The 14,862-nt window shown below is 42.2% G+C and overlaps 1 protein-coding gene across 3 annotated transcripts in view; it reads left to right on the forward strand.

Moving 5' to 3' along the window:
* Nucleotides 1-14,862, forward strand: part of LOC147891341 (Putative thiol-disulfide oxidoreductase DCC) — a 166,238-nt gene that overhangs the window by 111,219 nt on the left and 40,157 nt on the right. For 2 of the 3 annotated variants that reach the window (XM_087389711.1, XM_087389713.1), the window contains exon 6: nt 4,115-4,175. The exons of the other annotated variant lie outside the window; for it this stretch is intronic. In XM_087389711.1, the coding sequence (XP_087245837.1) occupies nt 4,115-4,175 (61 nt within the window). The remainder of the gene's footprint in view (nt 1-4,114; nt 4,176-14,862) is intronic. 3 annotated transcript variants of the gene reach the window in all.

Below are 14,862 nucleotides of genomic sequence, written 5' to 3' on the forward strand. Positions count from 1 at the left end.
AGGTTGCTCCACATAAAATACCAACTTATCTAAAGTACTAGGCGTTTTTCATGCATAACAAGTGCAAGCAACTTCTTGATGGTTGTTGTCCTTGGATTTGGAGCAAATGCTTCTTGATAGTCAAATCCTTCTGCCTAAGTTTACCTTCTGCTACCAATCCATCCTTTTCCAATGACATTTCTCTATGAGGCCTAGCCACAACGTCTCAAGGATCATTGTAATGTATGAATTAGACTATCTAAATCCTCATAGTTAGCGTGGGTTCCCTTCCGCATCATCAAATGCATTTGGTTCTCGAACCTCAATCAATACATCGTCTATCAAGTTGCTTGGTCTTCTCGAGTTTAAGTCTCCTAGATTTGCTAGAAGCATCGGAAGTAGACGCAAGCTCATTAGCTGATTCCAAACTCCTTCAAAGTTCGCTGAAGTTGCTCAGTGTGGTTTCTCTTGAGGTTGTGATGGCTGCACCTTCTTGGCTTCCTTCTTGTCCTTTTTTAGATTTATTTGTCCCATCACTATGGGAGCTGGAAAATCTTCTTGGGCATCAGCTCCTCCTTGGGTTTCAGAGCCTCCCTTTAACTCCATGTGTCACAGCAGCGACGTGAATTCCTAATTTTTAGGAATTTATGGTAAGTAACCTAGTCAAACTTTAAATCTGTAAAGGACACTTCAGTGCAATTAATTCCATGGGCCAAGGCAAAGGATCTGAAGGTTAGAGAGGGGTAAAAATCCCTTTCGCTAAAAATAGCTCCAGGAGCCACGTTTGGCTAGCTGGCTTGGAAAGCAAGAAGAAAAGTCGAAATTTGCTTTCAAGGCTTTTTTCTGGACCACAAAAGAACAGAGAGAGGCAAGTCACAGGCTAGGAAAGTGCTCCAAGGCTATTCTATCACATCGCCTTACTAATTTCTGACTACCAAGGTAGTCTGTGGGCCGTTGGTGGGCTGCCAGAAGCTCAAAAACGAAATTCGTTCTTGTTTCCGGTCAGTTGGTTTTTGCTGCATGCCTACCGTACCAGAGGCCCAAATCTGATTCGCACTTCTTCCAGGAGCTTTCCAGGTGGGGTGCCTATCAAAATCACACTTTTCCAAGCAGTTTGGAGCTTCCAGGCAACTCGATTTGCTTCCAAACTTGGCGGTTCTCTTCTAGCAGGTTTCGAGGGTTGCTTTTGCTGATTTTCACCTGCCAGGGTGCCAAAGATCTTGCCAAGGAAATTCTTTTTCCATGTTTGCTGATTTCGCAAGGTTTCTTGATCTTTCCGATTGGTTGATTGCTTTCCTGGAGCTTTCCTACCGCCTCAGAACCTTCAAATCCTTTTGCTTTGTACAGCTGGCCTTTCTGTTTGCCAGGAGGAGCCAGGTGTAGCCGTTTTGCTGGCCTCTATCTTGCTAGGACTCCCTTGATGGGTATTCAGAGCTATCAAGGCGGATTGAGCTGATTTCTTTCTTGTCAAGACTCCCCTACTGGGTATCAGAGCTGCTAGGTTAGAACCCTCAGCCAGATTCGGAAGACAGGGTGCCATGGAATGTTGCACTGGACCGAGATGCCTTTCCTATGATTGCATAGCAGAACGGAAGTGCCTGTGATTGGATTATTCAGATGGCTGTCTGTGGACTGATGCATTGCGGTGCTATTCTTGTATTTGCAAGCCTTTTGAATAAAAGATAAAGAAATACCGAAAGGGGCGCTAAGTTTAGGGCCAATTTGGTGTCTAGACGGGGGCGATCTATCTCAAGTGTTGTGTTCTAAGTTGATTTGGTTTGCTGTGGAAAGTTCTAAGTGGCTGTAAATTAAGTAATTGCTGGTTATTGACTGTTCATTTTCCTTTGGAGATCCCAAAGGCGGGTTACACCATGCAGCATCCAATGAAGATGAACCCTTGACTCTTTGCCTCGATCTTTGTCCTCGGCTCATGCGGAACATGCACATAGCACTTGGAACCAAATGGATTTAAATAATTAACAATGAGCATCTTCTTTCCCTTCAATACCATTTGTCAAACTCCTATTGAGGAAGTACAATGCAGTGTGCATTACTCCAGCCCAAAAGTGATTAGATAGTCCTTTGCGTATGCACATTGTTGTTTCATGCTTGATCCCCTTGGCATCTTTAGTATCGATTGAACTCAATGGAGGTCATCTTCCCCTCCTTACGCCACTGGCCCTCCAAGTAATGGGCTATTCATGTCATCATAGATATTTGGACACTTGTTGCCCTGACTTTCTTGGTACCCTGGGGAATAGTTGCCTTGCTTGCTTGTCCATCACATAAGCAGCGTGTCTCTAGTCATCTATGGATATTATGTAAAACATCCATGTGGAGATGTCCATACCCTCATGCCACATCTTGTTAGATTTCATGTTTGCTTGAGCATGAGTGTTGCTTGATCATTATTCTAACACACCCTTTGCTACCACCTTCATATTCTTATGTAAGATATGAACAACTTGGTGATTAAACTATCACCTTATCCCATTTCTAGTCATCACATGAGCCTAAACAACATTTTCATAGAGTTTTGGAATAAAAAGAGCTTTAGATAAGATTGTACATTGAATGGGATATCACCTATTCCTTTCACTGCACACTTGGATCTGTCCTCCATTGTGGAGGTTGACCCCAGGCTCATTGATTTGAGAGAGCTATGCCCCTCCCATTAAATTTCCATGTGGTTCTTGGCGTCACTATCACAACTATGTATTTGCAAGACAAAATATCACATTGGCTTCAATCAGGACCTCCTCGATGGTTATGAATAGCTCATCCACAACGACATTGCTGCTGGTTTTTGTCTCTTTCTCCAACTTGTCCTTGCCTCTTTCTTGTCAACTTTTTCTTTTGACACAACTTGTCGTAGTGTCCAATCTTGTTGCTGCAGAAGAATGTTACCTTCTTCTTCTTTGAATTAGTATATATCCTTCCTTTTGATCTGCTATCTCCACTACAAACCTTTGCTTCCTTTTACTCTCTTTCTTTGATTGAGCATTGTGAATGCCTTGTAAGAGTCACTGCATTGTATGTCTTCAGCTACATATGTTATGGACCTGAGTACCTTGCGGGCTGCTCCTTTGACTTGTGGTCAATGCTATGAAAAAACCCTAATAGGTATAAGGTAACTTGCTATTAACAAGATAACTCGGTGATAGAGACCAGTCGATCCCTCAGGACTCAAATCTTTGTGAAGAAATTATTTACCACCTTCTTATGTATCGCTTCTTCTAGGGTTCAAGATCCTTGTGATTTTCATATGTTTCATTATCGTGTTTGATAATGATCCATGTTTCATGAGCACTAGAGGCAATCTAGATCAAAGGAACTACTCTCTTTACGTCCACTACAAAAGTTGTCAAAAATGAGATAGGCAGTGGATGCTTACAACAAAAAATCAGGGGTCATGTCCATGGATTGAAAGATTTGGAAGATAGGAATTTCCATCCATTCCAGTCTAAAATGCAATTCAAGTCATTTTAGAACTGATTGCAACATTGTGAGATCAAAATAAGCTCAGGAGGCGAGAAGTGGCAATTAAGGATAGTGATCCTCTAGAATCCTCAAATCAGCTAGTTTTTTGGGTTGTATGCTCAGCCTGCGGGTGTTTGAGAGTTGGTTTTACAATGTGTGTAATAAGCACAATTTAGCTTGTTGAAGATGACAATAGGAGTAGAGGAGAGCTTGGAATTCTTCCCATGTGAACTATCAAGTTGTTTGTCATATCCATCCGGTTGGTTGGGGAAGTCCATTACAACAAACCACACTTGGCAAGTCAGACTAAAGGTCTTAATCATGCTTTGATCCTTACAACAAGATAATTCTACAATCACACACTTTCTTTTGGGGGGGGTGAAATCCACAATCTCTCTCACACACACACACAAAGAGAGAGAGAGAGAGAGAGAGAGATAAGTGGGTCTTAATCATGCTTTAATCCTTACAACAAGATAATTCTACAATCACACACTTTCTTTTGGGGGGGGGTGAAATCCACAATCTCTCTCACACACACACACAAAGAGAGAGAGAGAGAGAGAGAGAGAAAGAGAGAGAGAGAGAGAGAGAGAGAGAGAGAGAGAGAGAGAGAGAGAGAGATCAAGTGGTGCCTTGTCCTAGCCCTTTGCAGATTGCTAGAATTGCAGACGCTATATATTCTATTTGGGCAAAATATCGGCTGCCTATCACAGGTGTCTTTTCTTTTTCATCAAGAATACTTTTCTTTTTCTGATCATGCTCGTCATATCTGTGGATTCTCTCTCTCTCTCTCCCTCTCTCTCTCCCCCCCCCCCTTGGCCTATGCATGGGTTTATGCACAAACTTTTTTTTTTGTGAAACTAAAAACATTATATTATGAAACATCCATTTTACAGCAGGGCAATGCTCGAGAAAAGAGCCAATGCCCTATCTATCAGAAACAGTAAAAGAAAAGCTGAATGCAAGTAACATCCCAATCTTCCTCATGCAAGGCATCGAATAAGGACTACTGCAATGAGGCCCGGAAGAACTCATAAGGGTGCTGAAGAGATGAATTCAGAAATGCATGATTTCGCTGAAGCCAGAGGGTCCATAAAGCCCGAGAACCTGTGTGTTGGAAATCTGAGAGAGAAAAAATAGGAGATCTTGTCCAGAAGTTCTCTGGAATTTGAATAAAACCACAATAAGTGTTGAATACTCTCAGGAGTATGACGACATCTTGGACAAAGAGGAGAGGCAATCCGTCTTTGAGCCAATTTCACTCCCACTGGAAAAATACCAACAATACATCTCCAGAAAAAGAGTTTCTGTTTTAATGGCATTTTTCAACTTCCATATCAATTTCAATTTTCCTTTCCACCAAGTTAAAGACTTATTCAGATGCCAAAGAGCATTTGCATGATGAGCAATCCATGGAGGAGGTAAAATCAATCGATAAGCCTGTATGGAAGTCAATAGATGCAAAGGCTGAGAGGATAATCCTGAACTTAGAGACTGAAGTTGCCAATCTTGAAGCCAGTCTCTTACTTCCAAAGATGGAATCGGAACAAAAGGGAGTAAGAGATCTGCAATAACTTTCCATATGGGTCTATGATGCATCCCAAGATTGTATTGTTGACATGCTGCCAAAAAAGAGAGAATATTCCCTTGAGTATCTACCACATCATCAATGAACCGGATGCCCAACTTCATGAGATTGTAAGCTTTGATTGGTTGTTGTACAGCAAGAGGAGAGTAAAAAACAGCACTCTGTACAGCAAGAGGAGAGTAAAAAACAGCACTCCAGTGAAGGCTTTGCAGTCGAAGAGATGAAGCTATAGAAGCACGATGGGGAGACCATTTAATGCGAGAAAGTACTTGCTTCCAATCCTAAATCAAGGCAATGAATATGGACAACCAGGTATTTTACTTTGAAACTTACCAAGTACTACTTCCCATGGATCAACTAGCCAACGGCCATAAGCATTTGTGCGCATCTGGCCACACAAAAACGCCAACATAATAGACCATGGTTGCTCTTGCTACGAAAATACCCTTAGCATAGCGATCTTTCTTGCCAACACATGAAATTTAATATTGAGAACATTCAAACCTCCATGCATTCTTGGAGAGCAAAGCAGGTCCATTTTGAGCAACCTCAAAGCTTTTTTATGAAGCTTAGTTTCCCAAAAAATCTCCATGGCTTGAGACATAAAAGAAGAGAGATTTTGAGATGACCAATGTAATAAAGGCAGGTAAAACTGGATATAAGCTAAAACAATGGACTGGACAATTCGAAGCCGAACATGCAAAGGCCAAGTGGAGATCTTCCAATATTCTAATTTGTCTTGAATTTTGTTGAATACCCAAGACATTTGTTGCTTATTTCTGATTTTTCAGCCAATTGGATAACCCAAATGTCTTACTATGTTCTCCGGAGGATTAATCTGACCTGGCCAAAGGAGAGCATGCCAGTCACAATGCTTGAGAGGCAAGAGTTTTGATTTCTGCAAATTAATATTTAGACCAGCTGCCAACCCAAAATCAGAAAGGCTATCCATCAATAAACAAAGCTCCAGAGGACAATTCTTTGGCATGAAGAAAGAATCATCTGCATAGGCATGTGCAATGAAAGGTTGCGAGCCAAGAATTTGAAGCCCCACTAGCTGTCTAGTATCAACTAGATGATCCATATAAAGAAGCAAAGGATGTGAAGCAATAGCATAGAGCAAAGCACTGAGAGGGCATCCCTGTCGAACTCACCGTGCCAAAGTCCATAACTCAAACAAATGATTCCCTATAAAACATTGTGCAGTGGAATTTGAGTAAAGCCAATAAATGATATTAACTAGCTTTGGCCCAAAACCAAGTCTAGACATGATTTGAGAGACATAATCCCACTGTATGGTATCAAATGCCTTTGCCATATCCACCTGCATGACCAATACATCTTGAGCTGAATATTTAGCATATTCCATTGCGATGAGAGTATTGGAGATATTATCATGTATATTCTTTCTTGGAACAAAACCATATTGCCTGGGATGTAGACCATCATGAAGAATATCCTTTATCCGAAGAACCAACATTTTAGCAATAATTTTAAAAATATAATAGGCATTAAAGTGATGGGCCGCCAGTCAACCATAGTCTCATATAGGAGTTTTTTGGGCACAAGCTTGACCAGACCATGCTTCCAAGCTGAAGGAAGATGTTGATGCTGCCAGGCTACATTAATGATCTTCAAGATTGGACCCTTCAATTCAGCCCAGAAGGCTACAAAAAATTCAACCGTCAAACCATCCCAGCCAGGGGATTTATGTTTACCCAAATGTTTGAGAGCATCATCCAACTCAATATCTGAAAAAGACACTTCCAGCAATGAAGCTTTTGGCAAAGAAACTATAGGAGAAACAAGATCAATAAATTTTTTCCGCACCAATTCAATCTGAGGAGTAGGAGAAGATGGCTGAGAAAAAAGCAGCTGAAAATGATCCAAACATTGTTTTTCTAGCTGAGATAAAGTCTGGGTCCAAATACCATCTGATTTTCTGACTCTCATGATAGATTGACTTTGTCGATATGCATGTAAATTCCGAAAAAAAGATTTTGAAGAGCAGCCCTTATCTAGCATAGACTTAACTCTAGCCCTCGTCTGCCATTTGGAAAGCTTGCGTTTATCATTAGCATCAATTATGGAAGAAGCACAAGACAATGAACTCTGTTTAGAAGCCGAAAGGGACCTTTGATGGCTAATTTGTATCAAGGACTCCTTGTGTAATTTTGCCCACTAGATATGATGCCTGGTTTCTGCCATGTACCATCTTCCATACTCCTTGATGACATTTTGAATGCGATGTACAAAAGAGTTCCAAGCAAAGTCAATATCCTCCTAAGCGTGAGATAACAATGGCCTGCAAGCCAATCGAATCATTTGCTGGAATTTTTCATGAGAAAGATATAATTGATTGACCTGTAAGTGTCTGACTGAAGAGAGCTGCATATCATCCAGAGGCATGCCAAATGAAAAGTTCAGCCAAAGTGGAGTGTGATCAGATAGTTGTAGTCAGTCCACATTTGACATGTATAATCATCATATTGCTGAACATGAATAAGATACAATCTATCAAGCCTAGCCCAATATTCTGTAAAAGCATTATGATGATATGTAAATCCCAAAACTGAAGGGTGGGTTGCTGTCCATAAATCTGCAGTACGAAGTGATGAAATCATATGTTCCCATTGCTGAATTTCAGAGGGCAGCATATGGGATTTATGTGTGGTATTGTCCTTCCAGTGAGGAGAATTATTGAAATCACCACAAAGTATAGCATTTGTGGACCAAGGATATTGCTTTATGGAATCCCACATTCGAGCTCTACAAGCTGAAGTTTGAGAGGCATACAAGGAACCAATTTCAAAAACCTCTCCATTGATCATGCATTGGATAATCATCCATCGGCCACAAAGATCATTATATGCTACACGGGGCTGCATATCATGTCTGGCTAGAATGCACACCCCAGAGAATTGATCAGAGCCTGCATAAAATATATCATATCCTGAAAAGAACCCATGTTGGCCAGCAAAAGAATGCTGATTATGCTCTTGCAGACACACTACATCTGGATGAGTTTTATTTATATAGTGCCAAAGGAGCCTCCATTTATTCTGGTTGCAGAGGCCCTATATATTGTAAGAAACACATTTAAGAGAAGCACGCATGAAAATATGTACAAGAAATTAGTAGTCTTCAAAAAGAAAAGGAGGCATCAGGCCTCTGCCATTGCCTCAGGGTCTTGCTGACCCTGAGAATCCAATTCCCTGACCAAATCATCTTCTTCACAAAGCGGAATACCCTTCTTGACTGCATTAACCGATGCCTTTGAGATGGGGCTGTCAGAAGAGGTAGATGGTTGACCAGGAGAAGGAGCAGAAGCATCCCAATTACGAGATTGGAAAGGTCTTTGTTTGAGAGGCACTGTCTTCTTTGCAGTTTGCCAACCCTCATGAGAAGATGGATTATTTTCCACTTGCTTGCCCTTTCCTTTATCCCTGTTTTGAGCTGAAATGACTTGATTCCGTGTATGAACTGAAGGCTTTGTTCCTTTGCCTTTTGTCTTTTCCACATAAGTCTTCTGACCTCCTTTATAAGAAGGCGGGGGAATGGCAGCTACAGGAGGAGGAGCTCTTCCCCTTTTCTCTCCCATATTGTGGCTGCTCCTCCCACATCCGCCCCTCCCCCACATCTTCTTGTTCCATATCTTTCTCATCAGAAAGCCATTTATGTCTAGGACTTTATCGCCCTTACCATTGTTTCAATTGCTAATAGCAGGTCTGTCTGTGCAGCATTTCTTTCCAAGCTAGTGCTTTGTCCATACATAAGCCCATATATGTTCCAAAGTTTTTATCTTGAGGGTCCTAGGAGAGAGAGTCTTACTGACACCAATGGAAGGCTAAAAAGGGCTATGAGATCAAATCTGAGTTACATCATTAGAAAATAGGATTGGTAGGGAAACTAGAAGTGTCTAGTACATCCCTAAAGATCTACTATAATCTGAATTTGAAGCCTAAAATAGAAATACAATGTGCAAGTATATAAGGAGTCCTGTCATGTATTGATCCATGAGTGCTATGTGCTCTATGCAGGTCCGACTAGGTTACCATCAGGAATCTCAGTGTCTCGAGAACAAATCCGCAATTTGTTGTTGGTAATCCCGTACTTCACCCTATGGGCCAAAACTCCGATGAGCATCACAAGGTGGCTTGACATTTTGATGTTGTGATGAGGGTGCCTTTAATGGGGTGGAAGCTTCCCGATCCTGTGTCCAGTCTTTTGCCAACCTTGTGTCTAGTCTTCTCAATGTCCCAAGCCCTCCAACCTTGAGTTATTGTGAAATTCTTTCTTGTGAAGAAGTTTGTGAGGGGGACAGTGTCCAGCTATGGATCTCATGAATTTGGATTGAGACTAGTGACCTTGAATACAAAGATTTCAGCACAACATTCATTCGGATACTCAATGACCTGACTCATGTTCATGCAAAACTCCTGGTCAAACCAGCAGTGGTATCAGCCTCGGATCTCATTTTATCTAGAGCACTCATCAGTCATGCATGTCGTATACAATGCATAGCCTTAAATCTCTCTAGTGTTATGTGGCCACAATCTCACACCCCACCTGGGATGAGTTATAGAGCTAACTCATGGCCATCTGTTTATCATGTGAGAAGTGAATTTGTAGATATCTAGGTGCTTGGATAACCTTCCTCGCTTAGGTGAAGGAGATTCTCTACATAGAAGGCCATTTTGGGGACATGTGTGGTAGGGATACCCATGCCCACTAGATATACACCTATTATAAGTAATCTTTGATGACCGTTGTGGGGGCCAGGGGTGTGGTCTATGTGATCTCTGTATCCAATGGGTTGTATCAAGTGTCACCTTGACTCGGGTAGTCTCTTATGAGTAGAGTAGCGATGGGCTAGACCTCTATCGTGCATACTCTGGTCGTCCTTTGTGTTCTCGCTCCACTACTCCTCACCGTCTTTTTTGGCTGATCCATGCTGATCTCATGTCAGCTATCTCCTCCTCCTCTACCCCAATGTGTCATGGGGCTGACTCGAAGGCATAGTAGTCGATGAGGTGTCGCTATGTTGTCTCCTGTGGTACCATCACCTCCTGCCGTGTGATCTGCTGTAATAGGATCTCTCTATGTTGCCACATCTCCTTGAAAAAGAGCCCAAGGCATGGTCACGGAAGTGGATCAGCCAAGAGAGTGGCCGGAACTCGGGTCCCTCTTGAAAGAAACAATGATACCGTCCTCGGATCTCATAGTAGGCGTGGCAAGTTCATAGGAAGTGCTCCTCTGTCTCCACCTTTGCCAATGTACATAGCCTATAAATCCGCTACTCTCTAGATACTACATGTGGCTCTCCCTACCTTGATCCTCAGCTGATGGGGATGAGAATTGCATCTGTGCAATAGCAACTCTCAGTGCATGTGAGAACTATTTGCCCTACAAATATGGGGGTATGGTATTCACTCCATCCTTTGATACTCTCAAGAAGTGATCATGATAGAACTGGATCTTGGTGGGGAACTCCTAGTTCCTATCCCAAGTCCATGATGTGTAGAGTTGGAACGGATCCAACCGTATGATTCGGTTGATCTCATCTCCCAAGATTTGGAGGAACAGAGCATCCAAGCTGTACTGAAAGGGGGGAGGCGATCCATTTGGATACCCTGTCTGTCAAAGCAACTAGTATGTGTGCATACCAAGCTATGCTAACCCTACTTTTGGCTAGTTGTCGGGATGGATCTAATGCGAGCGTCAGTAGTCTCCAGCTATGCAAGGCCTAAACCCTGTGAAGATATGTTGTTTAAGAGGTGTCATAGAAAACTCTGCTTGTATGATCTGAAGAGGGACTAATGGCTTACTCCGAATCATATGTACATACCGTTCAAATGCCTTACAGATAATGTTGCAATATAAAGAAGTGGAGGCTGCTCTAGACTTTGTCACTGTTTATAGGCTACATGTTGTGAGTTTGCAAGAACATAATCAGCCCTCTTTAGCAGGTTGTGAAGATCTCTTTGCGATTTCACATCTTTTATGTTGGCCATATTTCTTTTTCAGGGGTTGCCATGCTGATTCATAATGATTTATGGTGGATGATGGTTTATAATGACCGCATGGGTGTCATCTTATTGTCAGATGCATCATAAATGGGGATAAGCTCTAATGCGGAAGTACATCATGAAAGATCATAGTGGTAGGGAGAGAAGCAAGCTAACACTAGGAATGGAAAGGAAAGATAACAAGCATAATGGAAATGAAATGGAAAGAAAATGAAAGCAATGACAAGTACTCACATGATACCAAAGAGCTTGATGTTGACTGATATAATAGACAATAGGCAAGTACAACACTATATAGTGTGACACTAGACTCTAGAAAGCCATAGTGTATATGGGATAACTCCCAATATGACAAGTGACATGTCTAGGACTCACTAGACTATAAAACACACCTAGAAAACTCATTTTAGACTAACTTTGGCTTCATATTTCAACACCCCTCCATGAAGGCAAGGTGAGAGACTACTGGAATGGAACCAAGAAGAGAACATGACAATGACAGTCATCAAACTATGCACCCTATGTAACTCAGAGGCTAAAGTCTGAGCGTGTTCAGAGGTTGATCCAAGCACTCTCATGGCTTGAGACTCAACGTGCTCAGAGGCTCACGTTATAGCATGGCTACATGACCAGCTCATAGATCTAGGAATACACCAACATCCTGGAACTCCGCAAGGCCTGATAACGAGACCTATCAAAGCCAATACATATGGCTCCCATAGTACATCCCCACTTGGCTTCATAACATGACATGTTAGGAAGCCACACACCACAACAGGAAAACCAATACATCTTTTTAGAAGGACTATCCAAGGCAGAGGACCTTTAGACTCAATGAAAACCAAACACTCAATACATATCATTTTAGGAGGACTACCCAGGGCAGAGCACCACAAAATACATCAAGCTGTAGGAATAATAAAAATAGATCTCTTAGGAGTAAGAGATGTCCTCCAAGTAGCCACTGCACACGTGCGCACATCCCTGCGAGATGATGACGATGTCGAAGAAGCGCTAGGCAGAAACGCCGCAAAAGATGTGTCGATGAAGTCCATGGGGTAGCTGATGGAGCACTCACATAGTGACTCTCAAAATGGCTAAGGGAGAGTCACCGATGTCGAAGTAGAGGCCAGAGGTGTCACGAGCACTTTGAGGAGCCAATTAATGTGTACCACGGGTACCACGAGCACTCGGAGAGGTGATCGAAGAAGTCAAGGAGTAACCAGGACTCACATCAAGCTCGAAGCAATGCACCAATCGGAGAAGTCACTATAGTGTAGTGTGTTGTAGTGTCGGAGTGCTTACATCATGCTGGAAGCATCTTCACTTTCAATGCAATAGTAGAAGTGGAGATTCACCTTAGGTACGGGCAAGTGTAACTATGGAAAGATCACCTTGATAAGTTCTTCATGAGCTGGAGCAAGTCTGGAACTTTTTCATGGCAGACAGAAGTAGAAGGACAGCAGCTCCAAGAGAATGACGGGCAAAATACACGCACCAACTTGCGGGCAGCAGTTCCAAGAGAATGTCAGGTAGAAGGAGCAAATGGCGGGCTAGAGCAAAGGTCAACGATGAAGAGGATGGACAACTCCACGTTGAGCTGGCTGCATCATGCTTGGGCTGTCAAATCATTGAGCCCTAGAACAAAATTTGTGCGTAGAAACAAATTTCGTCACTTCTTGCAAGGGCTGTAACTTTTCACAAAAAACTCGGATTGCAATGATGTAGTACTCAAGGTCCTCTACAACTTTGCTGAAGACACAAAGCCGTGATTTTGCTTCTAGATCCGGATAGAAGCGTCACATCGTCCGCAGGTCACAAAAAGATGTAGCTGAAGGAAGGAGAAGAGAGGTGGCAGATCATGGCATGGAGAAGAGAGCTCAAGGAAGGAGAGACGAGGACAGCCTTCCAAGGAGGAGGAGGTAGAGTAGCTTCATTGGCCTCCCTCACCTCAATCTCTTGGAAGGGAAAGGGCAAGAGAGAGCAAGGCTAGGAACATGGCTCTGATACTGCATGAAAGATCATAGTGGTAGGGAGAGAAGCAAGCTAACACTCGGAATGGAAAGGAAAGATAACAAGCATAATGGAAATGAAATGGAAAGAAAATGAAAGCAATGACAAGTACTCACATGATACCAAAGAGCTTGATGTTGACTGATATGATAGACAATAGACAAGTACAACACTATATAGTGTGACACTAGACTCTAGAAAGCCATAGTATATATGGGATAGCTCCCAATATGACAAGTGACATGTCTAGGACTCACTAGACTATAGAACACACCTAGAACACTTATTTTAGACTCACTTTGGCTTCATATTCCAACACATCATGCCATGCATGAGAAAAAACCAGCTCAAAAAGATCTAACAAAAATCCAAGGTGGAGGCTGAAAATGCCATCTCAATCTTGAAGGATACTCAGAGAAGAAAGGAGATCCTCTCCAAACTAGTATGTCTCCTAGCTGTATTTGCTCTAGAGGATCCATGCATGCTCGTTGAGATGGCCATCAATGTGTGTATAGTATCAGTCCATATACTGGCCATGGACTGGGAAGGATGAACCTGAAAACCCTCCATTGCCTCCATACATCTAGCCCTCCAAATATGCCAAGCTACAATGCTAGCCACAATCTCCCATAATGTGTCAACCAAGGCATGAGCCGCTCTAAAAGGAGTGAAGGGAACAATGGAGAGAACATGACTCCACAAAGTGTTGTCGTATAATGAAGGCTGAGTCTGAGTCATGTCCCTCGAAAAACACCTGAGGGCCAGTAAGAGATAACCATGCCACTAATCCCCAAGTCATGAAGAAGGGTGCTCTATGAAATATGCTAAATAGCTTCATCAAGAACTTTAGGTTGTTGCTCATCAAAAATCTCGGTAATAGGAGGTCCAAAATATGGCTTCAACCAAGCTACATGGAACACATTGTGCATAGTCCAACTGTCCGGAAGGAATAACTTCATTGAGACATCATTGATTTTTTGAATGATAGGGAATGATCCGAAGCTCCTAAAAGACAGCTTAGGGCATCACTTGCCCACCTGCTTCAACCTTTGCTTGATAATTCACAAATACACCCATTCACCCTCTTTATACTATACATCTTGTCTCAACTTGTTAGCCTAGCGCGTGTACGATGCTTGAGGTTTAGCGATGCTGGTTTTTATTAACTCTATAATCTTTGCTGTAGATTTTGTGGTTTTGTTTGCTTTAAGAGAGATGGAGACACCATCTTGGTAAGGAGTGATGTAAACCGTCGTCCAAACGCCGCTTCATAAGGTGTGCGACCAATGCTCGAAGAATAGATATCGTTCAAAATGGCCTGCACAAGTGGAAGAAATTTCTCCCACTTTCCCTGAGCATAGTGACAATATGATTTTAAAATATCAAATGCCATATCAATATACTTTTCCGTCTCTCCATTCAATTGGGGTTGGAACACGCTAGACATCTATAGCTTAGTACCAAAATTATCAAATAGGGCTCGCCAAAAATTAGACGTGAACTTAGAATCCCTATTAGATGTGATGGTTCTTGGCAACCCTCCAATGGGATACCAATACTTTATTATTAACAAACGAGCTACATCTTCAGCGTTGGCCATCTGTTTGTAGGAAATAAGCATACAATATTTACTAAAGCAACAAACAATAGTAAGACATTGAGTGTCACACGTACCTACGGATGCTAGAAGTGGTCCCACGAAGTCCATACCTATGTCTTGGAAAGGACCGTCGGGTATTGGTAATGGCATAAGGAAGCTAGCCGCTTTCT

This window comes from Dipteris shenzhenensis, chromosome 18, assembly GCF_047967505.1.
Source record: "Dipteris shenzhenensis isolate YYH24624 ecotype China chromosome 18, Dip_SZ_1.0, whole genome shotgun sequence".
Taxonomy (NCBI): Eukaryota; Viridiplantae; Streptophyta; class Polypodiopsida; order Gleicheniales; family Dipteridaceae; genus Dipteris; species Dipteris shenzhenensis.